At 34.5% G+C, this 26418-nt stretch overlaps 5 protein-coding genes and 1 non-coding gene across 6 annotated transcripts; 3 read left to right on the forward strand and 3 right to left on the reverse strand.

The window, feature by feature from the left end:
• Positions 1 to 445: 445 nt before the first annotated feature.
• Positions 446 to 1972, reverse strand: LOC104724249 (uncharacterized). The gene is made up of 2 exons (XM_010442713.3): positions 1612 to 1972; positions 446 to 1517 (listed from the first exon to the last, which is right to left on the reverse strand). The coding sequence occupies exons 1-2, from the start codon at positions 1736 to 1738 to the stop codon at positions 562 to 564; spliced, it is 1083 nt and encodes a 360-aa protein (XP_010441015.1). The 5' UTR covers positions 1739 to 1972; the 3' UTR covers positions 446 to 561.
• A 245-nt stretch (positions 1973 to 2217) lies between these two features.
• LOC104724250 (AUGMIN subunit 5) lies at positions 2218 to 7767 on the reverse strand. The gene is made up of 10 exons (XM_087471889.1): positions 6780 to 7767; positions 6039 to 6578; positions 5540 to 5681; positions 5165 to 5335; positions 4705 to 4914; positions 4437 to 4622; positions 3907 to 4066; positions 3341 to 3536; positions 3088 to 3220; positions 2218 to 2680 (listed from the first exon to the last, which is right to left on the reverse strand). The coding sequence occupies exons 1-10, from the start codon at positions 7298 to 7300 to the stop codon at positions 2546 to 2548; spliced, it is 2394 nt and encodes a 797-aa protein (XP_087328015.1). The 5' UTR covers positions 7301 to 7767; the 3' UTR covers positions 2218 to 2545.
• A 160-nt stretch (positions 7768 to 7927) lies between these two features.
• On the forward strand, positions 7928 to 9647 carry LOC104724252 (uncharacterized). The gene is made up of 6 exons (XM_010442716.3): positions 7928 to 8138; positions 8305 to 8379; positions 8466 to 8554; positions 8632 to 8716; positions 8964 to 9045; positions 9258 to 9647. The coding sequence occupies exons 1-6, from the start codon at positions 7986 to 7988 to the stop codon at positions 9347 to 9349; spliced, it is 576 nt and encodes a 191-aa protein (XP_010441018.1). The 5' UTR covers positions 7928 to 7985; the 3' UTR covers positions 9350 to 9647.
• A 4909-nt stretch (positions 9648 to 14556) lies between these two features.
• Positions 14557 to 16871, forward strand: LOC104724253 (E3 ubiquitin-protein ligase At3g02290). The gene is made up of 5 exons (XM_010442717.3): positions 14557 to 14821; positions 15147 to 15444; positions 15580 to 15979; positions 16268 to 16377; positions 16616 to 16871. The coding sequence occupies exons 2-5, from the start codon at positions 15325 to 15327 to the stop codon at positions 16646 to 16648; spliced, it is 663 nt and encodes a 220-aa protein (XP_010441019.1). The 5' UTR covers positions 14557 to 14821; positions 15147 to 15324; the 3' UTR covers positions 16649 to 16871.
• Positions 16872 to 17046: 175 nt separating this feature from the next.
• LOC104724254 (uncharacterized) lies at positions 17047 to 19280 on the reverse strand. Its single transcript, XM_010442719.3, has 8 exons — positions 19065 to 19280; positions 18329 to 18483; positions 18121 to 18240; positions 17997 to 18040; positions 17777 to 17902; positions 17577 to 17661; positions 17427 to 17483; positions 17047 to 17293 (listed from the first exon to the last, which is right to left on the reverse strand). The coding sequence occupies exons 1-8, from the start codon at positions 19141 to 19143 to the stop codon at positions 17216 to 17218; spliced, it is 744 nt and encodes a 247-aa protein (XP_010441021.1). The 5' UTR covers positions 19144 to 19280; the 3' UTR covers positions 17047 to 17215.
• Positions 19281 to 19372: 92 nt separating this feature from the next.
• Positions 19373 to 19446, forward strand: TRNAI-AAU (transfer RNA isoleucine (anticodon AAU)). The gene has a single exon. It is a non-coding gene; the product is annotated as a tRNA-Ile (tRNA).
• The last annotated feature ends 6972 nt before the right edge of the window (positions 19447 to 26418 follow it).

A 26418-nucleotide genomic window follows, 5' to 3' on the forward strand; every position in this document is an offset into this window, starting at 1 on the left:
TCATGTTTTCTTATACGTTATAGAGTATATTCACTTTCTTCAAGAAAAAGTTCAGATGTATGAAGGTTCTCACCAAATGTGGTTTCAAACCCAAACCAAACTATCTCAAGTTATAGAGTATTGACTTGTTTGTGTTTGCAGTTCAACCCTTTATGTTGCAACTATTCTCATGACTAAGTAGAAAACAAGAGATGTAGCAACTTTCAAAACACCGTATGTAGAGATTGTTCCATTTAATGACATTGTTTCAAGTATATGGTCTCCTGTGCTTCTCTTTCTTACACTGCTGTTCTCAAACTAGTACTACAAATTAGTAACACTTTGTTGAAATCAATGAAATGCCTGTATCATGTTGTGAGCTTCATTTGATAGAAGAGAGTTTTCTTGAGAAGTAAATTTGATTTGAGCCATAGTATCTAAATCTATAAATTCAGGAACAGATATAGAAGTTGAAAACTCATATTTTATTCTTTACCCTTATGTAAATATATGACTGTCATATACAACAGATATGTAAATGTTTGGTATATATATATATATATTATGATACTCTTGTTCGATTTAAGGAGGCTGCTTGTTTGCTGAAGAAGGAGGAGGGCCAGGGTTGCGTGGTGGTGGGAAGAACGGGAATGGAGGAAATGGAAAGATTGATGGAGGTGGAGGAGGGGGAGGAGGAGGTGGCGGTGGTGGATTTAAGCCTGGAAAGATCGGTGGCAATGGAGGAAAGATAGACCATGGCGGAGGAGGAGCGGGAAGAGGAGGACGAGGCTGAAATGGATTTGGAGGGAATATTGATGGAGGAGGAAGAGCTGGGGGTGGAGGTGGCTTAGGAAATAATGGAGGGAATAACGATGGAGGAGGAGCGGGGGGAGGCTGAGGCGGTCGAGGCTGAAATGGGTTTGGAGGGAATATTGATGGAGGAGGAGTGGGAGGAGGCTGAGGTGGACGAGGCTGAAACGGGTTTGGAGGGAATATTGATGGAGGAGGAGCGGGAGGAGGCTGAGGAAATAGTGGAGGGAATATTGATGGAGGAGGAGCAGGAGGAGGAGGCTGAGGAAATAATGGAGGAAATATTGATGGAGGAGGAGCACGAGGAGGCTGAAACGGGTTTGGAGGGAATATTGAAGGTGGCGGTGGCCGTGGCTGAAACGGATTGGGTGGGAAAATCGAAGGTGGAGGCGGCTGAAATGGGTTGGGTGGGAAAATGGAAGGTGGTGGTGCAAACGGGTTTGGTGGAAAAATGGAAGGTGGCGGTGCAAACGGGTTTGGGGGAAATATCGAAGGTGGTGCAAATGGGTTTGGAGGAAAAAACAATGGAGGTGGGAACAAGAACTTCTTGTCTATTGGGTTCTTGTTTGACTTTGCTTTGTTTTGGAGGTGTCTTGGTGATCTCTTCTGTTTGTGTCGATGATCTCTTCTTCTTGCTTGCCTAATATGTTTCAGAATCCGTCGAGTCTTTGCACATTTCACCTCAGAGAAACTTTGTTTTGCTTGTCTGAATTTGCAATCAAGCTCACCTGCACAAATCGTCACAGAAGAAGGCAAAAACTTCTCAAAATAGAACGGAGAAAAGTTTCTTAAATACTAAAACCAGTTTGTTGGTGATGATACCTGAGACTGAGAAGAGGTTCTTGTTGTTACGATGGACAGTGTCAGGTAGAGTTGTAGCCACTGAAGAATAACTACTACTGAATGTTATGGTTGTAGCAATGAAGATGAGGATGAGAAGAGGAGACATTTTGGAGCCCTGCGCCTTTAGAGTTGAACGTGGTTTTGTTTTACTCTGGTATTATTATTAGACACTGAAGCATGCTTCTTCAAAAAGTTTTTTTGTTCTTTTCTGTCCCGTGATTCAACATTATTGATTTCAGTTTCTGGAAAGACAAAGAACAAAAGAACAAAACCTTTGGTATTTATCCTAATGTTTATGATATATTTTACCCTAATTACTCATAATTGATCTTTAAACATTAAAAAAATTGGTAACTGATTCTCTAAATTTATAGATTATGTAACTTTACTGGACTAGATAATTCCATTAGTGTCCGAGTTAAAAATCAACAGAATCCAATCTTCACGAGAGTTCAATGTTCAAGTGTATTCCTCAAAACGCTCTCGACCGTGACTTGTATACACAACAAGAAGTAGTTGGCAACACAGTCTTTATCTCTCAACATCCACATTCAAAGATTGAAGCTAAAAGAAGGGCTTACAAAGTTGCAGAAACCTGATTCATATTAGCTAAGAATGTATGGAAACACAAACCTCGTGATACAAGACTGATTAAGAGAATCAGAAAAACAGAGATACTTGATAAAAAACCACAAAACACAAATGGCGAAACACATTAGTTTCCAGGTTTCCCGCAATGATGTAAAAATAAAACCTGAGGAACTATAACGACGGCACACACAAAGAGAAGAAGAAGAGTTACCATTTTCTTTACAAACTGCACATCGAGTTTTCCCACTTTGCATACATTGTTGTAGAAGATCAGATTCACTAGTGTGTATAATGAGAATTGAGCGGGCCACGATGGGGGTTTTTACGTTCTCAGTGATTCTTTATCGTAAAAGGCAAGAAGCTGTTTGACATGGTTTTGCCAAGCTGCAACACTTTGACCATCTACAGTGACCCAATCAACAACTGTTGCTGCAGGCTGTTCCCACCATTCATCAAGCTGCATTGGATACACAAACAAAAATGTTATCAAACTTCCTATGTGAAAGGGTGTGCCGAAGAATTTTAAAAGAGGTAAATTAGGATTTTAGTACAATATATCACAGAGAACAAAAAGACTAGAAAACATAAACTGGATTTGCAATTTTGTAAACCCCATTAACTAGCTATAATGGAGACTACATTAAAAGGTAAGCTTAAAGAGCACCACCTGTAAGAAGGATCCTAAATGCCAAACACAAAACAAAAATCATTTAAACACGGTCAGGCAGATTTTATGCTTCTCATTTTATGGTTCTGATAAGCCATATGACTTAGAACGTCCTCGTGAAAATGCATTAAGATGGTCACTATCTGTACTATATTATGCATAACAAACAAGAAATATAGTTAAAAGTAGTTCCATACCAAACCCCTGACGTATTTGCAGTGCTCAGAGGAAGCTTGAGCATTCTGGACTGCAGTCCTAAGTTCAGGCAACCATTGGTCTGATATTGTATTCTCTTGCTCAGAAGCTAGATCTAGGCAGTAGTTAGTTGTTCTGCATACAAGATACGTAGTTAGTACAATGAAAGTTTACAAAGAATATAGAATACCGTGGGGGAAATAAATAAGATATCGGTAGCCTGTGTATGCCAAAGTACAGAGGAATACGCCTTACCTTTCATATTTTTGCTGCGCACGGAAAGCATGATCTAACAGAGAATGGCCACTTTCAACTAGATCCTGCCGTATATGGACCAAATCGATTGCCTTTGCTAAGTCTTCTAAAACACATGCTTCAGATCCACGAACCCGTAAGCAGAACTCAAGAGACTCTAAAACTGAGGCCAAACTTGCATCTGAACCCTCCAGACCTATTTAAGAAGCAAGAACATTGATTATAATCAAATCCTACTAAGAAGCCACTACAACATTTTTGCCTATGAAAGGAATTCATATCAAGGAACACTTTCTATGCTTGAAACCAGCAGCAGGTCTACGTGGCTATTCTAGCATACATCAATCTACTGGTAGGTTGATGAACCAACAGTGAACAGAAAAAGTCTTTCTATGTTTGTTTTGTTTGATTTTGCATTGCATTGAAAGACACTGTAATTCATGAGGCAGTGAGCAATGGTTTCAATAGTCTTTCAAACTTGGATGGTTCAATACACATGAACCTTTCCAGAGCGATGAACTGTACGTCCTTGGGTGTTTTTCTTTTTAAAAAGAAGAAAATCTCACCTGCAGGATATTGAAGGGCAGCAGAAATGCGACATATAGATGGAATTGCTGATGGATCTCTTGCACCTGCTCTTGCAGTTAATAGAGCAGCATTCTTCTCTGCATAGGCAACAGCTTCAGGTCCTGTTGATCCATTAGCTCCCATGGACTCTAGAAGTCCCTGTTGAAGAAAATTGCATATAAATGACAGAATCGAGGCATCTATATACAAGTTTGCTAACTTAAAAGAACACAAAGTCATTTAATTCACATTCCGTTACACCTATGAGACCAGCAAAAATGTTTCTTGAACCATAAAGTCCCAACGTTCTTCGATGGTGCATGATTACTTGACTTACAGACCAAAAGAACCTTGAGGCTAGAAAATATACCACACATTATATGCAACTTCTGTTATTTGTGTATTATTCAACAAACATCAGTCTTCAATTATCAGTCAAATATCTATCTTACGATTGAACTAGAATGCACTTGTATCTCGCAGAAATTGATAGATGAAATCATCAGAATGTCATCTGCAATTTACATACCTGGGGAGTAGCCGGAAGCATATAGAGAGAGTTATCAGGACTTTGAAAGAAAGCAGACACTTCTTTCTCAATAAAATCTTTTGCGCTGTTTGAAATGTCCACAACAACTTCACTAGCTGGAATTACAGTTGCTGCTGCATATTCCCTTGCAGCGAGTGGTTGCTGATTCCAGAATGCAACAGCATCCTATATAAAAAAAAAAGGTCAGAGTAATGCCCATAGTAACTATCCTTCAACAGCATCAATGAAAGAGAAGTTGGGATATTACCATGTTAGCCTTGAGAAGAGTTGTATATATGGTTTCAAGTTCGGATCTGCGAGCATCAAATTCCTCAATTTTCTTCCACTTCTTTTTCAAGGAATCTTCGGCTTCTTTTCGTTCTGAACATAATTTGTTTAGCCGTTGTATTTCAGATAACAGTGTGTTTAAGCTAGCCCTCAAACCAGCAGCTTCTCTTTCCTTTCCCCATACATCCAACTGCAAAGGAAAAACTGGATAGCTTGATCAAGCAAGTATATTAAACATACAATGAACTTTCATGATAACTGAGAATCAGTTATGCAGTGCCTGCTACATGAAAAATATAAAAGTATTCTGATTGTAGATTTGTATAAGAAAAAAAATATTCTTTTTAGATTCAAGTGGAAGGATAAAACTGAAGAAATCTAGGTCTTTTTAGATTCAGAAAGGAAAAAATTTAAAGAAACCAAGGGAATCTGGCATCTACCTCAAATTGCCTAAGATTGCTACCACTCTGTGTTGTGCCTCCAGGAAACGAATGTGAAGCTGCATCAGCACTTCCATGCAAACGGTTAATAAATTTGTGGCATAAATCACGAGCTTCAGCAGCTTTGTTAAGTGCATCTTCAGTAGCCAAAAATTGTTGAACATGAGCTTTCTGGAAAAGTAGCACAGGTGAAAGGTAAGATAAACAGACTTTAAAAATATGGCCATACAGTGCAACACATACAAAAACAGCAGTGGAAGACCAAACCAAATATCTGTCTGAATTAAACATTTGCTTAATTTGAAACATAAATATCCTTTCTTTGTATGTTCAAATTAACAAGAAGAGCCAGCAAAACTAGACAAAGAAAACAACCTGCCGTTCAAGGAGCTGGTTGTTAGATCCTTGGAAATGTGTATCTGTGCCTATCTTCCCATTACCATTAAACTGATAACTCAAAGGCGAGCTCACATCAGAAGAAGAATTGTCTGTTACCCGGTTGTTCTCAAACTTATACCTGTAAATAGATTGACATCCAATTGCTTATGTTAGTCCAAAGCAACCCTGGAACAAGAACTTAAGAAAGCAGATATGACTCATGAAAACTGAAAACTTGATATAAGATAGAGATACAATAATCATTGATCAAACATAATTTTAAAGGAAGCCCAGGAACAGCTCATATCGACCAGATCAAAATACGGTCCAACAGAAGTTAGCTGCAACGAAATCAGAAAGTACTAAATTGCTAGATGTGTTTCATAATCTTCCGCATCAGTCAGCAAAAATAGCATGCAAGGTGCATTTGAGTCACACTGCAGAATCAGGAGTACACAATAACAGAGTGTGGCATAAGAGGAAAGTCAGAAGACACCTTAACATTTCAGCATCTGCTCTGACATCAATCTTCTCCATCTCTCTGGATATCAGGGTCTTAATACGTAAAGTGTATGCAGCGATAGCCTGAAGCAGCAGAGGAGGACCCCTCAGGGAATTTACTATAACAGTTTTCATCTCATCAGTTATTTCTCCATCATATTCAAAACCGAGCTTGGCTGTTTCCAGCTCAGGATGTGAACAAATTCCATTTCCTTCGTATGCAGGGAAAGAGTTACGTATTCTTTCAATCATGTGTGATGCAAGCAAATCACAAACTATTCTGATATTTCGCTCTCGGGTTGTTTCCATGAGAATGACATCATCTGCAGACTTAGTTCCTTTGACAGTGGAATAAACAGCTTCCCTCTCACTGTTAGCACTGAGGCTGCTTGACACTTCATTCGACGAATTGACAGACCGTTGTGCATCATTTGCTTGATTAACGTAGACTTGTAGCCTTTTGTGATACTCTGCAAATATTCTTGTTGCTTCGTCGCATTGTTGATCATAAGCTTCCAACAATGCTTGCCTGTGTCTGAGAAATGGAAACAAAATAAACTCACCAAATAATTTGAAAGATAGACTGAGCATAACAGAAACAACGATTTCCATTGTTGTATCAGCATAACCACAACCAGAGAAAGCTACGTGGTGCAGAAATTTTCTATCATATGCTCTTACAAGTGAGAAACAAAGTATGAACATACTGTATCCAAAATTAAGATTTAAATCAAACCTGTAATTTGCTCTTTCATCAAGCATCCTTTTCCGTTCTGCTTCTTCTCTAGAGACCTCCAACATTCTAGCTTTCAAATCTTTTCTTTGCCTCCTCACTATGTTCCTCAATCTCTCCACCTCCTTTGCAGCTAATTCCCTTTCCTGCAATGCAGCCTCTCTACCTTCTGCATAACTCGAACTCTCCCCAGTCACTGTCTTTTCCTTCCGCCTTCCTTTTCCCTTACCCTCCTCCTTCACAGGATTCACAGAACTCCCAACGCTAGCAGCATTACTACTTCCTCCATGTACCGTAATGTTCCGCCTAATTATCTCCACTGTCTTCTCCGACTTCACCCGGTTTATCAAAAAATTCCAAACAGGTATCATATTCCCTCTACAAATCTTCCTAATAGCATCAATGGAAGGAACATGAGATTTACTTGATCCACTATACGGACCTAATTGCCTGTACCCCATTTCCTTCTGTAACCATTCTATTATCGCCTCCGGTGTCGGAGCTGAACTCGATAAACTCTGCATTCTCTCTACAACTACAACTACCTAAACCCAATCACTCAAATCTTCACGGAACTTCCGAAATTACTACTCATGCTTTCCGTCTTTTTGCTCAAATCCAAAACAGAAACGTACCGAAACACCTAGGTTACTCAAATCGAGTACGTACACATTTTTTTAACCTAATTAATTCGAGAAATGCAGAAACAATGGAGCGAATTGAATAATCCGATGAACACAAACGATAGGATGAAGTAGTATACAACAGATCTGGAATCACGAAGACTAATTCTCGCCGGTTCCGGTGACGATAAGAGGAAGATCGTGACGGAGAGATGGATCTGGGTAGTGAGATTTCAAAATTGAAGGTCCCGCTTGTTTGTTTATTGGATTTTTCCAATTCCAAGGGAATCAAACTCGAATTTTTTCTGCAAGTGTGTCGTCGACTGTTGAAACTTGAAAAATTAACCGGGTCAGGATCCGGGTATTAGGTGTATCCGGGTCGGACTGTGTAATTTAATAAACAGATGGGTCAAAATTAAAGTAGCTTATATTATAATTCGAAACTACAGGATCAAAATTAAATTTATAAACAATTACAGGGACTGTTCCCGGAAATTAATGTTTTTCCTGGTTAAATTTGCCGATCAAAAACCCTCAGGTTCCTAGGGTTTTGTTTCACAGTCTCAAATCGGAAAATTTTGAAACTATGACGACGGAGCTAGTAACGCCGGGAGATGTAATTGGGAAAGCGACTGAGTTTAAAGCCGGAAAAGGAGCTTACGTCAACGACACAACCATCTACGCTTCCCTCACAGGAACTCGTCGGATTGTTTCTCCTCTTCCCGAATCACTTGACCAGGTTTCGTCTGTTCCATTGATATAGCTTGCTGAATCCTCTGTGAATTCAAAATCGTTGGATTGTTAGATTCATTGTAATCGAAATCGAAATCTTTGGATTGTTATACTTGTTTTTTGTGATTATTAATGGATGTATAACTTATTGGATTATAACAATGACAAAGCAGAGAGCTGTTGTGGAAGTTACGGGTCACAAGGCACATGGTCCTATACCTGAGCCTGGTTCTGTTGTCATAGCAAGAGTGAGTTTTGCAGTTGTGGATTCATTGATGTTCATACTAAGAAAATAAGTAGTTTTGGAACTCTAATGCTCTGTTATTTTTGATAGGTGACTAAAGTTATGGCTCGGATGGCTGCTGTTGATATCTTATGTGTTGGTCCAAAGGCCGTTCGTGAAAATTTTGCTGGCGTGATCAGGTGGGAACTACTCATGCTCCTATGGTGTTAGTTTAGTTTTTTATGTGTCGATCTAACTTGTGTTTGTTCTTTTAAAGGCAACAAGATGTTAGAGCAACAGAGATCGACAAAGTTGACTTGCATCAGTCTTTCCATGCTGGTGACATTGTTAGAGCTATGGTTGTATCCTTTGCACACCTAAGATATCTTACTTACTGTCTATTAGTATCTGGGATTTTTTACAGTTTAGGGGTCGACCAGTGCTTAAACATTTCTAAGATTTGTTACTCTGTGCCATCCATTTACTCTTTTCACTCACACATCTTGTTTTTGTATAGTATAATTTGAATGTAGCGTAGTTGTAGTCTATAATAGTATATGATGTTTTAGGGAATAACATCTGAAGTTTCCTTAACTTGGACTCTTAAAGCTATCTCTTGGTGATGCACGGGCATACTATTTGTCGACTGCTAAGAATGAACTTGGTGTGGTCTCAGCAGAAAGTGCTGCAGGTATATTCTTTTTTTTCCTACTCTTGGAAATTAATATAAAGGGTAATGAAGGAAAGAGTATTAAGTCTATAGCTGATCTATCACATAGCAAAGTGTAATACATTTCCAACTTGTAGTTTGTTAATATGGAGATGTATTTGCTTCGTTTGGCCTTTATACATTATGAGGTCTGAGTAATAAAAAAGTTTTCGTGGTCTGGTGTTTGTGCGCAGGCGAAACAATGGTTCCTATAAGTTGGACAGAGATGCAGTGCCCCTTGTCGGGCCAAACCGAGCAGAGAAAAGTTGCCAAGGTGGGTAGTTGAACTTGAAGGCGATACTTGGCTTCTCCCACATAATGAGGTGTGGGCTTTGTTTGCAACAAGAAAAGCCGTTTTGAAGATTATTACAGTTTTTGGGTTATCAGGTGTAGAGATAAAAAAGTTTAGATCCAATTGACCTTATTAAGGTTGGCATATTCATGATAATTAGGGTACTTACAAGTTCTTAAACTCAAAAGACATTTTGTTGTTAGTGACTATTTCAAAATTTGTGTGTTAAAGTTTTCCCTTTGGTAGAAGAAAACATTTGATTTTAAATATGATCGTAGCGACATTTAAATCATTTGAGTGAAAATACATTTGATCGTCGCAATATCCTACTATATTAATCGAGAAGTACAAATATGAAACTTACCTTAAAATGTGTAAAAAATTACATTCAATTGCTATTAGAAAAATTTAGTTAAGATTAATTAATTAATTAAATAAATATAATTAATTAAAAAATAAAAACGTGAACAGATCAAATATAAAATAAAAAAATCTAGAAAAGTAAAAGAAATCTATTCAAATCAAAACTAATTCTACTTGAAAAAAATAATAATAAAAAAATTAACTGCTAAGATTTTTTAAAAAATACGGATAAATTATTTTCAAGTAGAGTTTATTTTATTCTTTAAGTTTACATTGTCATGCCATTGATTTTAAATAATTATTAGTTAAAAAAAAATTATCTCTGTAATAAATTATGAACGAAATCACAAAATATTTTTTAAAAGATATAAACAAATCAGAATTTCAAAAACTAAGATTTTATATCCAAGTAGTCAATATAATTATTTTTAATAACTAGATTTCGAAAATTTTATTAAAATTTCAAATTATGATTCTCCTATCATCTTTATTTTATTTTATTTACAAATTGTTTGGAATTTTCATATAATACTTATCTTATTATATAAAGTTTAGTTTTCAAAGTTAGTAACTCACCAGATCGTGACACGTGTTAGTTTTAACGATCATAAATCAAAGTTAAAAATTCACCATATCGTGACACGTGTCAGTTTTAACGACTAAATATCCAAGTTAGTAACTCATCAGATCGTGACACGTGTAAATTTTAACGATCAGAAATCACATATCAAAGTTAGTAACTCATCAGATCGTGACACATGTCAATTTTAACAATCAAAAATCACACTTGTCAAGCTTGGTAAAACGATGTATAAGATAATTGTAATCTTATTATATTAAAAAAAACTTTGTCAATCCTAAAAAGAAAAGGATTGCAAATACACCCCTTTATATAAACAAATAGATGATGACATATTTTTCACCAAACAAAATAATTTCGACTATCTTTGTTTTTCTTGGTAAAATTTTCTTCTTTGTTTTTTATTTAACCTTTGTTTGACACATCATTGTTCTTGAACAAGTCTCGAAAGCAATTTCTTTGTTGTCTAATCGAAGCAACTATATAAAAAGATTCCTAGATATATCCACGTGTTTTTGTCGTCGTTTCTGTGAATTTTGTTTCGTTTCTCAATTTCATAATGTAGATTAAGCAATCTTTGACTTTGAAGTGTTAACAAAGTTTTTTATGCATAATAACTAAGGTTTTTGGGATTAACAAATTTTTTACGGTGTTATTATTATTTCTATTAATACACAAATGCAAGATAACAGCAGAGATTATATAACACTAGATCAACTAAACAGAAAGTGTTCGTATCGTGTAACGATAGTACTTCTTACAAGAAAGTGGGAAGCAAATTTTTTTTCAAAAAAACAATGAGCTCATAGGAATAAAGTTTCTCATAAAATAGGAAAATAGACATAAAATTATTAATTCTAAAAAATGTAAATACTCACTTCTATAATAACATAGATCGTCTCATATTTTTCATCTAACAAAATAATTTAGTCAAAAATATTGCTTTCAACTTTGTTCAATTGGTCAAACTTTTTTAATGGGAAGACAAATTTTTCTTATTTTTTAAAATCAAAACATACTTCTACTTTCTACTTTTTCATTTTCGAATAGGTAAGGTTAATATGTTGACCCAAAAAGATGAAAGATTAATATATGCATTTTCTTTTTCTAATACTGTATTTTAAACTTTATCGTAGTAGATTTAGATTGTTTTATTTAATTTACATTTTTATCTTTGAATTATTTGAGATTCACATATTACCGTGCTTATAATTTTCTATTATTTCATTAATATGTCAAATTAATTTTCTTCTAATTTCTCAACCTTGATTGGTCATAGACCTTTTTTTTAGGGGCAAACATAATTGTTACCATTCAATCAATCTTAAAAGAAGATAAAGAGGAGAAGGTCATCAACTTAATGGTTAGATAAAATAGGCTAATCAAACACAAGCCTACAATAAACATAGATAGATTGAAAAAACATAAATCGTTGTTGATAGATCCATAGGAGCTTGAAGACAGAGGCTACATCATGGTGTATCAAAGAAACTTCCATGAATACATTGAGAAATTTAATATTAGTTACTATCAAAAGATTTTGTGACATTAGAAAAGGATATTTAGTTTCATTGGTTGCTGGAGCAAGCCAATTTGAGATAGCTAAAAGACGTGAACATGTTCTCTCCACATAGGAGGAGGACAGAGCCGAGGTTCTCTCTATGGTGGAGGCGGTTGGACGTAAGGTTATCTCCCCAAAGGAGAAAGGTGGGGAAGGTTGGACGCAAGGTTATCTCTCCAAGGGAGGAAGTCGGAGCGATGATTCACTCCATGGTGGAGGAAATTGGACGCAAGATTCTCTACATATGGGAGAAGGGCAAAACCAAGGTTCTCTTCATGGTTAGTCGTACAATATTGAGATTAATTTATTTTGTATTCAAATATTTTTCGAGCCAATAGTTTAAATGATTAAAGAAACTATTCAGAAATGAAAGTAAAGAGCATATAATAGTTGGCTTAATTTGTTCATATAGAAATTTTCTAGGTGGTGGTAAATAATATATTTGTAACATACAGTATACCTAGATATAAAAAATACACTTTTAATGGTAACATACATAAAAGATTTGTATAGGGATATAAATTATTGCATTATAGCAAAAATTTTTATAAATAATGTACAATAAATTGTATAGGGATATAAATTATTGTATAGGGATAGAAATTATTGCATTAACTTTAATTTTATTTACAAAACTTTAAACCCGCATATCGTACGGGTCCTTATCTAGTGATTAATAAAATGCAGATTTTTTTTGCATATGTTATGATTTGAATTTTTAAAAACAAAGATATATTACTCGATCTATGAAAATAAAATGTGTGTTTCAATTTTCACATTGGCGGGTTGGTAAAACTAAATTTATATAGCTAATAAATTAATAAATTTTATTTGTTCATAACTATAATATTAAAATTACTACTTCATATACTTCATATTTAACAAAATAATAATACAAATACAACAAACAAACAATATAAAACTGTAATATACATTAAAAATAAATACTATAATATTTTAAAATAATTAGTATTCAAAAAAGTATATATAGATTTACAAAACAATTATCTCAAACAAAATAATTTTCTTAAAAAATATATAACAATAACTTTAAAAAAAAATGTTGATCCGTACTTAAAGCACGTGATATTTCCTAGTCTTAGGTGTTGTTCGTTTGGTGAACCAGATGCAGTATCTGGACGCAGATGCAGATTGTTGTTCGTTTAGTGATAATTAAAATAATAACAGGATTAGATATCTGGATGAGTTTTGAAAACTCATCCAAAAAACACTAAACTTTTGAATGAGTTTTTTTGGATAGGTTTGGATGAGGTAAACTCATCTAAAATTGGTAAAAACCAAAAATACCCCTGTTTTAATTAGATAATTACAAAATATTTTTTTCTTAATTCTAATATCAACAAAACCCTAAAATCTCAATTCTTCATCCATCAATCCGCTCATTACCCTAAAATTTAGTGTTTTCTGCTAAAACCGCAAATTTTCATTTTCACGCCAAAACCGCAAAATCTTGTTTTCCCACAAAAACCGCAAAATTACATTTTTCCGCAAAAACTGCAAAATTACGTTTTTTCGAAAGAACCGCAAAATTACGTTTTTCGCCAAAATTGCAAAAATTATGTTTTCTCGTCAAAACCTCAAAATTACGTTTTCCCGTCAAAACCGCAAAATTACGTTTTCCCGTCAAAACCGCAAAATTTTATTTTCCCGCAAAAACTGCAAACTCTTGTTTTCCCACCAAAACGCAAAATTACATTTTCCCGCCAAAACCGCAAAATTACGTTTTCTCGCCATAACCGCAAAATTACGTTTTCCCGCCAAAATCGCAAAAATTACGTTTTCTGTCAAAACCGTAAAATTACGTTTTCTGTCAAAACCGCAAATTTTCATTTTCCTGCCAAAACAGCAAAATCTTGTTTTCTCACAAAAACCGCAAATTTTCATTTTCCCGCAAAAACTGCAAAATGACGTTTTCCCATCAAAATCCCAACATTACGCTTTTCGCCAAAAAAACGTAACAACACAAAAATACGTTTTTCCGTCAAAACTGCAAAATCACATTTCCTGCCAAAAACGCAAAATCACGGTTTTCCGCCAAAAACACAAAATTTTGGTTTTCCGCTATAAACGCAAAATCTCGGTTTTCTGCCAAAAAAAAAAATCTCAATTTTCCGCTAAAAACGTAAAATCTCTGTTTTCCGTCAAGACAAGAAAACTTCATTTTTAAATGTTTATTTAAATTTAATATGAAAATAAGCTAAAAACATGAATATATTATAACCACTAAATTTTCAACATAAAATAAAGGGGTTTTTGGTCATTTTGCATATATTGTATTCAGATGTACAAATATCAAATTATAAAACAAACATAATTTTATCCATATACAATTTCTGGACGCATGAACCAATAATGCAAACAAACATTATTTAGATGTTTAGATATTATCGATATTGTATCCAGATATTGCATCTAATGCACAAAACGAATAGAGCCTTGGTGAATTGGTGAGATGCGAACTTAGCAACACCGTGACTGCGGAGAACTAGTAAACGGGTTAAGTTAGAAGGTAGAAAAACGTAAGGGTCAAAATTAGTGTAGTTTATAAACTTACCATCAAAACATTTAGGGTCAAAATTAGTGTCGTTTATAAACTTACCATCAAAACATTTAGGGTCAAAATTAAAAATATGTAAAATTAAAGGGACGGTTTCTGGAAAATTTCTGTATTTTCCAGGTTAAATTTCGACCAAAAAAAGGTATGGATCAAAAAGGTAGAAGAAGACAAAGACGAGAAAGAGAGAGAGAGAGAGAGAGAGGAAGGATCGCTATTATTCCGGGAAAATCATTCTGCACTTTTTAGAAGAGAAACCTGCAAAAATCTTCAATTTTTAAAGAATTAGTCAACAGATTAATTTTAATTAATTACCCGGAGATTTCCTGGGGGGTTTGTTTTCCTCATTGCTTCTGGATTTTGTCTCAGGCTTCTTTATCTCAAAAGGTGCTCATCGATTCCTCCGTTCTTTTTAAAAATTGTATTTGATGATCATATGATTTGATTGAATACCATTCATTACTGATGATCATCTAATGTTTCATCGGTTTCGAAAAACCCTTCTTCGATAACCTTATGATGATTCCTTCATATTGATGTTCTTTTCTCAAAGGTTGATGCTTTTTTTTTTTTTTTTTCTCATACGTGATACGTTAAAGAACGAATCTTTTCTTTTCTTTTCTAAAACTTGATTTTTCTAGAAATTCTCTATTAGCTGATTTCGTTTGGTTTTTAGAAATGTAATTTTTTTGATATGTTTCTTTTATTACAGGTGGGTGATTCGACTGTAGGAACAAGAGTTTTGCAGTTAAGAAGAGAGACAGAGAGAGAGAGAGGATTCTGGTTTGCGGGAGCTAGTGAAAAAAAAAAACTTCTGTGAAATTGGGGTTCCTCCTCTCTCATTCTCTGTTAAACTTGAAAACTTGAGGTTATTGAGTTTTGTTGAAGATATGGGTGCTTTCTGTTGTTGCTTTCAAGTTGATCTCTTTGAGAGTTATGTGAATCCAAACACTTCCATGACTAGGAACTGTCCATGCCTTAATTGCTTCCTCCAGAGTTTCATGGGTTTGGTATGTTCTTTCCACCTTCTTCATCAATTAAGCAATGATACATCAAAATCATTAATATCTTCTCATGCTTTGGTAGATATGAACTCTGGTTTTGCTGGAAAACTTATGGTCTACCCTTTTTTTTTTTGTGTGTAGTATGCTTCGTTATTTAATAGAGGGGGAATGCATCCGATACCTTCAACCGTCGAGACTGCTACAGTGATGAATTCAACAACTGCACTTGATGACTCTCTGTCTAATGTGTATCATTCTCCTCCAAGACCATTGCCTTACGATGCTGATCCTAGGTATTTTCGTTTTGTTAAAGGCTCTGGCCATTCAGGTGAAGAATCACAACCATTAAGAGGTGATACTGAAATGAGTTCTGAAGCTTTGGGTGGTGGAGGTAAATGGAGTAAGTCTGATTGCGAAGATGGTTCGAAAGAAGTGTATTCTAAAGGTTCATCAACCATTGCAAAGTCGAAAACAGTGCCCGGGATTGAAAATTATTATGCAGAATCGGATGATGAAGATATTTGTCCAACCTGCCTTGATGGTAAAACTAGTTTGATGCTCTTATTATTCTCTTTGAACCCATAAGATGCAGTTTTATTGGCTTATTACGGCGGTGATAAAGACTGTGTTAGGTTGTTAGTATATCTTTATAAGTTGCTTTCATGGTTCCATTTCTTGATTTAATGCACTCGTGAGCAGTTAAGGCCATTAATAGTCTTGGTTGTAGTTTACATCAAATTTCGTAGAGTAGAATTATGTAGATAAAGAAACCGCTGCGAGTGCTTTGATGCAATATTGGTTTCAGAATTCTTTGTTTTACAATGTGCAGATTACACCCCGGAGAATCCAAAGATAATAACCAAGTGTTCTCACCATTTCCACCTTAGCTGTATCTATGAATGGATGGAGAGAAGTGAAACTTGCCCCGTCTGTGGAAAGGTAACTCGTCGCTTTCTTACAAGTTTTGAACTTCAAATTTGGTTAAATGTTACATCAGTCTCCTTCATAGATATTAAATGTGCATCATTTTGTATTAGAATTTCTCATCTCCATTTTAGGCATATTTATATTTATTGCATACATGAATGGACTGGACCATTTCTCATAGTATTCTTGGTCATAATACCTTTTGGAGTTAATGCATCCTTACCTAATTGTTTTCAATCTAATCTTTCAGGTGATGGCATTTGATGAAAATGAAACTTCTTAGCATTGTAATAAAGACTTGCTCAAAGAAGAAAAAAGGAGTTGAGTCGTGCTCTATAGAATAAACAGAGAGAAATCACTTGTACATAAAACTTTCTGTGAATATCCAGATGCCTTTGACAGTAAATATGAGAATTGTGTGATATCTCCTAATATTATAGACTCATATATATACATTTATCTTTAAAAAAATTACTGGAATGAAAAAAGTATGAATCTTTCAATCACTTTTGTTTTCATCTGAATATAAATGGCTTATCAACCGTATTAGCAGAAACAATATTTTTATTTCTGAAATCAGAGCAAGAAGAAGAACAAGAGGACGAATGTTGTTTTTTCTATTCAACTTCTTTGAATTATTAGACAATCCATCAAAGACCTAATTTGTATCACTGCACCAACTTACTGAAACACCAAATTTGTATTATTACACCAACTTATTGAAACACCAAATTTGTATTATTACACCAACTTATTGAAACAGTCAAAAACTTAAAGCTCAAACAACAGAAACAGACAGTCTCCGTGGACATTAAAAACTTCAAAAACTCGTGAGTTCACTGTTTGTATTTCAAGCTGAAGCCGCTCTAAACGCATTTTGGAATATCTCGGGCGGTTGCGCACCACTCACTTTCACCTTCCCGTTAATCTGAGAAAAAAAACAGTACAAAGTAAGGATACAAGACTATAGGACACATTAAAAATGGCGGTCTGTTTCACTCTGTACTAGAGTTTTGCCATGATCTTATAAAGGCCAATCGATATGTAGCGCGTAAACTTACCGTATAATTTGGAACTCCACTGATATTTTGTGAATACTTTGCCAGCTCTTCTTTCACCTTTTCATTATAAAAACAAGTTCAGAATAGAGATCATTCAACACATTATCCTACAGAACAAACACTAATGATCACATGATTCAGAAAACACACCTCTGTGACTCCATTGTTGGGGTCTGAGAGTAACTCTTCTGCTCCTTCTATCCCAACCTTGTTAGCCGTCTCAACTAAAAACTCCCTGAATTCATCCGCAAGGTTATGTCCAGTTAACGTCTAAGGATACTTAAAGGTTTATATATCCCAAAACAAAACTGTTTTACATATTTTGGGGATAAGAGCTTTGTCTTCAATACCTGTCACCGATGTACTTCCCCTGCGTGAAGTAACCGATAAACAATTCCTCAACAAGTTTATGTTGTTTCTCCGGCGCTTGTTTACCGGCGTAATGTATAAGTCTATGACTATCCAGACTGTTCCCACTGTTCTTATAAACAAAAAAACATTTAGACAAAATAGACAAAAGAAATCTCTCTTCCTTGTTGATAAACTAAAAGAAAATATCTTGGTGCTTACGTGAGACCGGATGTGTCAAACTCTAAGCCAAGACCTTTAAAGACCTGTAATGAATCGAAAGATCATCTCAAGATTGTCTCAAAAAGAACATAAAGCTAAGTTGAAGAATTGGAAAGTGAATAACCTTGGTCATTTGTGCGAACATTCCTTCATATCTGTTTCCATATTTCTGTCTATAAAACTCTTTCTTACTCACACCTTCTTTTGGTGCAGATGGATCAAGAAAAAACGGACGCCATCGAATCTACGTTTATTTTTCAAGAGACTAGTATTGTAACCATCTCAATCATTCTTCAAGCAAACAAAATAAATGAGAGTGAGCGAGAGGTAACCTCAAAGTTGTATTGATCTTTGGATGCATCAATGGCTTTGTCAAGATTCTTCTTTCCCACAAAGCACCATGGACACACCGAATCCGAGCTTACATCGATTTGAATGAGCTTTTTCGAAGCGGTGTTGCTCGCAGACTCAGCCATTAGGAGTTTCTCTGATCAAATTCAATCACAAAACACATAAACCAATGGATCCATTAAACTCAGAAACTAGACCAAAACATGATAGAAACTTGATCTTCACTTTTAAGTCAACAAGGGCACTTGGATCATCTTTATTCACATACAAAGATGATCTAAAACTCCTTAATTAAAAATAAAATTTGACAATTCAAGAATTCACTAAAGTGAGAAACTGGAAAAGAAAAAAACTTGATATTCATTATCAAGTGGATCCAAGTATATTAGAACTACATAATTGTTCTATCAATACTATTACTAGTCACGTCAAAAGCTTCATTTCAAAACTTGCCTATATGAAAATTATTAGATTGGACTCACCAGTAATTTTGGACTCAGAAAACTCTCTAATCCACCCTATTTTCTAGTTATGAAAGTTCTTTAATCAAACAAGAAAATAAAAAATTCATGAATTCTCCAAGAAATGGGCTATAACGCTTAATTTCAAAGATTATTTGGATTAGAACTCAAAGATTAGAAGAACGATTCATATCCTAATTGTACAAATCTAACGCATATGTGTAATATATGATCTAAAATGTTTTTCATAGTTTACCTGGAAAAGATTGGAGGAAAGAAGATGCAGGTGAACCTCTAATGGAGAGACAAGTACGAAACATAATCTCACCAACCATGCACGCACGATGATGATATAGCACATTCTCCCCTACTTTTCTACATATTGTCTTGTATACTCTTTTGACTAATCGGTATGAAAGATACTTTCAACATCTTTCTTGTATCTTTTTTGACTGATAAATTGAAATGAAAATGATGGTTAATTTGACCAAACTAAAAAAAATAAAGTTCCACCAAAACAAAACTTTTAACATTATTTCCAATGATTGTAACACTCAAGCAAATGGCCCATTAGCTCAGTTGGCTAGAGTGTCGTGCTAATATCGCGAAGGTCGCAGGTTCGAAACCTGCATGGGCCATTTTCTAGAAAACAAATTCTTTTGATGAATTGGTTGTACGTTGTAACTTGTAAAAATGTTTCTTTCTCCAAGAATAGCTGGATCGCTATTTTTCTTTTTGTAACTTATCCACTAGACGATCTCTTTCTATTGAACAAGTCTTTTAACAATGTAATTTTGATACACTTTTTGAAGAAGACGTATCCTTCTACAATGTAAATTGAATAATCCTATTGGAGTATCACCATTCATGATCTCATATATGTTTATGATACGTTTCTGTATGTTGTGGTTGCAGCTTAGTTAATCTCGTTGACTTTTGATAAATAGCTGCCGTACAAAGTCATAGCATATTTTACCAAGTATAACCCAACGACCAAAAAATTTTAAAACTATATAGCAACATAGAAATTGTATGACAAGTCCTTGTGGCCGAATAGTATGTATGAATGTTGTTGTTGTGTCATAATCTAACTTCAACTTTAATTGTGTGTACTTAGTTAGAATAAAGAATATTCTACATTACAAACTATCATTACCGATCCGATGAACATAATTTAAAGGACATTCTAAATTCTAAAAATTTTATAGCTTTTTATTAGTACTCTAATATATTTTTAAATTGCACTATAATCTCAATCAATCAATAAACATGTTTTTATATGGACACGTTGTCACAAACTCAATCTCCCTAATAACATTTGGATATGAATCAGATCTTTAAACATTCCAATTAAACCAAAATTATATTCATAAGATAGCTCTATTACTCATAATTGCCACAATACCCACAGGCTTCTCCATATCCATATCCATTAGTGGTGAAGAATTGGTTCTGGTGATGTTTAAGTAGGTTACGGTGATGAGTTGGTTAAGGAAAAAGAAAGATTTCAAGCTATTGTTCTTAAGAGGTATAAGTCTCCAAACACTACAAGAAAACACGTCTTTTGCGATGGACAAATATATCGTGAATCCCTCGCAAATCGACAAAAGCGAGAAATTTGCGAGGAAAGTCTGTTCCTCGCAAATCGCGTCTTGCAAATCGGTCAATGTTGCAATTCCCTCGCAACTTTTGCGAGGAAATGTTGTCTCTCGCAAATCCCACGCATTTTGCGAGGAACTATTTTTCTAGCAACATCCTAGCAATTTTGTATCTAGTAAATCCCTCACAAATTTGCGATGCTTTTGCAATTAAAATTTCCGTTGCAAATTATAATAACGGTGCAAATTGTAAAAAAAATTAGAATTTTCATTTTGGTAAGCTTCATTAAATTAAACCTGTAATTAAAATTAAACTTGTAATTATAATTAAACCTTATACTTAAGCAAATTAGAAGTACTAAGTTTACAATAACAAAACATAATAACCAATTTTGTTCTACACAAAAAATAGATATGAGAGGATAAAGAGTACTAAGTACTAAGTTTACAAAACAAGTTCATTAGTGTTTACTGTCCGGTGGTTCCATCTCCGGTGGTTCCATCTCCAGTGGTTCCATCTCCGGTGGCAGGTCTGGCCGGTGAATCTTCTCGGCGAAATCTAGCAGCAAACTCTGGATCTTTAGATGCAAGATAATCAAAGTATGCATCATAACTATGCATCTTCTCTGAATTTTCTTGCATCTTATGTGCATTGGCCTGTAGTTGAGTTGCCTGAGTTGCAAGAACAGCTTCGGCAGCAGCAAGCTTCGCAGCTAGAACAAGTGGATCTTCAGAAGGAGGAGGCGGTTGAACAATCTGAGCTGAAGATGCTTCTGCTTGCATGTTACCAACACCATATATCCAGTTCTTTTTCTTTGGAGCAACCTGCCAACAAAACATATAGACACCATAAGTGTTTACACAAACACAAACATTAACATAAACAATGAAGCATGTTTTACCTCGGCATAAATTTGGTTCTTCACAATTAGTGATAACCCACCAGAAGCACTACTCTCCATGTTATCCGCTGATATTAGGGAAGACTCAACTTCAGCTATCTTTGACGACACTTCATTGAACACTTTTTCAGACAGTCCATCAACAAACGACCTATCAGGTTTCCTATGAGTGTCTTCTAGTACTCGCAGGAAATCAGGTAGTGGCTCACCAGTAGTCTCAGACTAAAACAGTGAAATCAAACAACTATATTACTATATTGTAGATATGATATGATTAATGAACTTGTGTTAAACATATATACTTACAAGCTTTTGTGCTCGGGCTTTAAAAGAGGTCTGACCAGAACGGTGCTTATGTATTCCGGTGCCATCAGGATCACTATAGCGAGCATTACGGCTATTGATACTCTTTGCTTCTGATTTTGGTTCACACCAAAAGTTGACCAAGCCAAGCCATCCCATACAGTAGGATCAAGCCACCGCGGCATTGCGTCATTACCTTTCTTCCTCCACTTACCCTTCCACCGAGACACTTGATCAATCATCCGGTCTTCAACTTCTTTTCAAACTCAGCTCTAACTCTTCCATTGATGGATGCATCCCAATTATATGTTTGCTTGTAAAGACATAAAATGAATCAGAAACAGAATCAGAACCAAATTCGAATGATAAACACACAAAATCTGTAATTTAAACACAACAACAATTTGTAACTTACCGCAAAAGTTTCAAACCACCGGTTTACAACCGGACCTGGTGTTTGGGTCCAATTGGCATGAGCTGATTTGAAATCTCTTTCAAAAATGGCCCGGACAGTAGCAGTAACCGAAGAATCCTGGTGAAACCTACAAAACATAAGATAAAAGGAATTAGGATAATTGAAAATACAAAACATAAAGATAAACTATATGTTAGATACATAACATTCTCACCAGATAGTACCCGGAGGTCGCTTAGGATCCAGTTTTGGTAAGCCAGCACGCCCGAGACTTGCAAGTAACTCTTCCAAAGTGAAAAACACTTGAGAGGCACTTGCACCGTTGACACACGACGTTGATTGCTGAGGAGGAGGATCATTTTGCTGAGGAGGATCATTTTGCTGAGGAGGAAGATCATTTTGCACCGGTGAGGTACCTTGAGAAGAGGCGGTAGAATGTAGCCTTTGAGCAGAGCCAGTAGAGCGTACCCCTCGAGAAGGGACGGGAGGAGATAATCCTTGTGAAGATATGAACCTTGTGTAATGGTTTTGGTTGACAGATCCGTTTTGGTCTCGAGAAGACATCTGAGAAGAGAAGGAGAACATGTAAAAATCATTAGAACCCTAAAATTATCCAAAATTAAAAACAAAAATTAAAACCCCTAAAATCGAATCGAAACCCTAATCCCAAAATTAAATCCCCAAAATCGTTACCCTAAACCCAAAATTAAATCCCCAAAATCGAAACCCTAAACCCAAAATTAAATCCCCAAAATCGAAACCCTAATCCCAAAATTAAATCCCCAAAATTCGAAACCCTAAAATCGAATTAAAAACCTAATCGAATCATAACCCTAAACCCCAAATTGAATCCCCAATTTCGAAACCCTAATTTAGAAGGGGAGAGGAGGAGACTTACCAGCAAAGAGAGTAGAGATCGAGTCGGAGATTAACCGGACAAGAGATTCAGAGGACAAGAGAGAAGAGGAGGAGTTAGGGTTCGAGAAGGGTTAACCGGACCTGAGAGAAGAGGAGCAGACTCACCGGAAAAGACAGAAGAGATCGGAGAAGAGAGAAGAAGGGTTCGAGAAGGGTTTCTCTTTTGGTTGCGGATTAGTCGAGGTTTGAGCTTCGCTCAAACTAGGTTTTCCAATTATATATAAAAACACTGCGTCGCAAATCCCTCGCAAATATTGCTAGGGATTAGCTATGGTCCCTCGCAAATCCCTAGCAAGCATATAAAAATATGTAATTAATATTTCCAGAATTTGCGAGAGAATTGCAAGAGTCCCTCGCTAATCCCTCACAAAGTCTTTAGGGTTTAGGATTTGCAATTTTCATTAGTGCCCTCTCTTTGATTATAAATCTTGAATGATATCAATTTAATAATTATTAGTAATGTAATTAGTCTTAAAGGTTAAGGTTCAAGGGTTTAGGATTGTTATTTGCGAGGGAATTGCTATGTATTGAGTTTTTTGCAATGGATTTGCGACGAATTTGCTATGGCTCTAGCAAATCAGTCGCAAATTTGTCGCAAACCTTGAATATCTAATTTGCAAAAACCATCAAAATAATTGTAACAAATTAGTCAAATTAACTTTCAAGTATATTATAAGGTCCAATGGTGTCATCATACTCTTTTCTATCATCAAACTTTCCAAAATTGTCCAATTTTGCATCTTACTCTAAACATGATGATGTTCTACACTATATCACATATATGTTCAATACATTGAGACAAATATTTGCCAAATTGTCCAATTCTCTAACAATTTTGTGTTGCACTGCTAACTTTGATTAATAGTGTTGGATTCATCTTTTTTAATCATTAATAGTAATGTAGTAAGTCTTTAGGGTTTAGGGTTAAGGGTTTAAAGTTTCTATTTGCGAGGGAATTGCTATGTTTTGTGTTGTTTGCGATGGATTTCCGACGAATTTGCTATGGCTCTAGCAAATCAGTCGCAAATTTGTCGCAAATCTTGAATATCTAATTTGCAAAAACCATCAAAATAATGTTAAAAGTTAGTAAATTCACCTTATGAACACATTCAAATGTATTTCAGAATAATTCTATTAAGTTTTGTAATATTTATAAAAAATTATTATCCTAACTTTGCAATGGATTTGCTATGGCTTTCGCAAATCACTCGCAATTCCATAGCAAATTTGCTATGGAGTACGTTCTCGCAAAATCGTCGCAATATTGCGATGGATTTGCGAGGAAAAGGACCTTCCCAGCGAATTTGTCGTAAATGCGTCGCAATTGAGCAGCAGATTTGCGACGACTGAGTTCGTCGCAAATTTGCGAGGAATGTGCTATGATTTTTTATTTTCTAGTAAATCCTTCGCAAATCTATCGCAAATTTGCGAGAGCTGTACTCCGTCGCAATGTGTCCTCGCAAAAGGCTTGTTTTCTTGTAGTGAAATCTTCTTATCTGATGAAGTTGTTTAATTGTTAAGTTATTAATGGTGAATTTGTAGGTGGATGTTGATAGAAGAAGTTTGATTTCATATGAGTAGATCTTTATGCCTTCTTTGCCGGAGCTGCACCAAATCAGATCTATCTTAATTCAGGCTGAAGTCATTTGTTGGATATGGTCCGCTGCGAAATCTGGGAAAGAGAATGTTTGTTGATGATGGAGATAAAGGGAAAACGAAAAAGAGAGAACTTACAACATTTATTTTGTAGAGAGAAAGAAAGAAATAAATAACTGAAAAGAAAGAAAAAGATTAAACAAAAAAGAGACGACAAATAATTTTGTTTAGTGCCTTTGAGTTTGTTTGTAAAAATGTGATCGGCAATATAGTCACAAAATAATGAACAACTAGGATATATCCGGTGCTTAAAGCACGGATCAATATTTTTTTAAAAATTTATAATATAATAATAAAAATTATTGTTTTTTTTTTTAAAAAAAATATTTTGTTTGAGATAATATTTATTTTTAATTGTTATGTAAATCTATTAGTCTATTTGAATACTAATTATTTTAGAATATTATAGTATTTTATTTTTGACGTATTATTACAGTTTTATATTGTTTGTTTGTTGTATTTGTATCATTATTTTGTGAAATATAAAATAGTAATTTTAATGTTATAATTGTGAGCAAATAAAAATTATTAATTTATCATCTATATAAATTTAGTTTTACCAACCCGCCAATGTGGAAATTAAAACACACCTTTTTCATATATTGAGTAATATATCTTTGTTTTAAAAAATTTAAATCACAATATATGCAGAAAAAAATATGCATTTTATTAATTATAAGGATTATATGAAAATTATAAACAATTTGTAAATAAAATAAAATAAAGATGATAGGAGAATCATAATTTGAAATCTTAACAAAATCTTCGAATTTAGTTATTAAAAGTAATTGTATTGTATACTTGGATATACAATCTTAGTTTTTAAAATTCTGATTGGTTTATATATTTTTTTTAAAAATAATTAGTAATTCCGTCCATAATTTATTAGAGAGAGAAAATATTTTTTTAGATTTTTAGATTTTTTAATATTTAATCTGTGAATGTTTTTTATTTTTTTAATTAATTATATTTATTTAAATTAGTTAATTAAGCTTAATTTTTTTTCTAATGGCAATTGAATGTAATTTTTTACACATTTTAAGGTTAGTTTCATATTTGTACTTCCCAATTAATATAGTAGGATAGTAAATGGTGATAGAAAAATACTAATAGAAAAAAAGTATGTCAAATTGAAAGAATTATGTCACAAAGTAGATGTCAGTGCAAATCTCTCTCGTTATAAAAGTCAAGTGTTTTATTATGAAAATGAACATTTTTTTTTTGCTTTTTTCTGTTGTATTTAAAACAGAAAATTATTTTTAAGGGCAAACTGTAACACTAAAATAACAATACAAGTGATAGGTATAAAACTTACAACATTTAAAAGTTGAGTGAGGTATTAATCAACATTAGTTAATTAAATGAGGTATTTTTAAGTTTTTTTCCAAAAGAAAGAATAAACTATGTTTTTTGTTTTTTTACATTGAAACAATACCTTAACAAATTCACATTTTTATATTTTTGTTCAAGTCAATTGGACATCAAGTGTAAAAAATGACAAGTTGAGGGCAAAGAATCATTCAACACTTTGAACAGTTAATGTATATATATTTTTTTTTGAACAAACACGTGCTGTTGGAGTGTTGCTATTCATCTCCCTCCGGCCAATGCCCGATGTGTGTATATTTACAAAGGAAAGTGTTGGCTTTTGTCGTGGGAGTACAGAATCCGAAATGTACGTGTGCTTCCTCCTCTATTTTAATGTCTCCTGATTTTGCTTTCAATTTTAGAATTAACTAGAATTTGTATTCGAGCACATACGAAATTTTAATTTTAAACATTATTTATCATTATAAATTTTTGAGCTCAAATATAATC

Source organism: Camelina sativa, chromosome 11 (genome assembly GCF_030686135.1).
Source record: "Camelina sativa cultivar CO46 ecotype springtype chromosome 11, ASM3068613v1".
NCBI lineage: Eukaryota > Viridiplantae > Streptophyta > Magnoliopsida > Brassicales > Brassicaceae > Camelina > Camelina sativa.

Coding starts and splice junctions, on each gene's coding strand:
- LOC104724249 (XM_010442713.3), bottom strand. CDS start 1,738: ATGTCTCCTCTTCTCATCCTCATCTTCATTGCTACAACCATAACATTC. Junction 1,518..1,611: donor GAACCTCTTCTCAGTCTCAG/GTATCATCACCA, acceptor CGATTTGTGCAG/GTGAGCTTGATTGCAAATTC.
- LOC104724254 (XM_010442719.3), bottom strand. CDS start 19,143: ATGGTTGGTGAGATTATGTTTCGTACTTGTCTCTCCATTAGAGGTTCA. Junction 18,241..18,328: donor AAGATCAATACAACTTTGAG/GTTACCTCTCGC, acceptor AAATAAACGTAG/ATTCGATGGCGTCCGTTTTT. Junction 17,903..17,996: donor TTTGACACATCCGGTCTCAC/GTAAGCACCAAG, acceptor TTATAAGAACAG/TGGGAACAGTCTGGATAGTC.
- LOC104724253 (XM_010442717.3), top strand. CDS start 15,325: ATGGGTGCTTTCTGTTGTTGCTTTCAAGTTGATCTCTTTGAGAGTTAT. Junction 15,445..15,579: donor TCCAGAGTTTCATGGGTTTG/GTATGTTCTTTC, acceptor TTTTGTGTGTAG/TATGCTTCGTTATTTAATAG. Junction 16,378..16,615: donor CTTGCCCCGTCTGTGGAAAG/GTAACTCGTCGC, acceptor CTAATCTTTCAG/GTGATGGCATTTGATGAAAA.
- LOC104724250 (XM_087471889.1), bottom strand. CDS start 7,300: ATGCAGAGTTTATCGAGTTCAGCTCCGACACCGGAGGCGATAATAGAA. Junction 6,579..6,779: donor GATGAAAGAGCAAATTACAG/GTTTGATTTAAA, acceptor TCCATTTCTCAG/ACACAGGCAAGCATTGTTGG. Junction 5,336..5,539: donor ACCAGCTCCTTGAACGGCAG/GTTGTTTTCTTT, acceptor CTACTTTTCCAG/AAAGCTCATGTTCAACAATT.
- LOC104724252 (XM_010442716.3), top strand. CDS start 7,986: ATGACGACGGAGCTAGTAACGCCGGGAGATGTAATTGGGAAAGCGACT. Junction 8,717..8,963: donor ACATTGTTAGAGCTATGGTT/GTATCCTTTGCA, acceptor GGACTCTTAAAG/CTATCTCTTGGTGATGCACG. Junction 9,046..9,257: donor CTCAGCAGAAAGTGCTGCAG/GTATATTCTTTT, acceptor GTTTGTGCGCAG/GCGAAACAATGGTTCCTATA.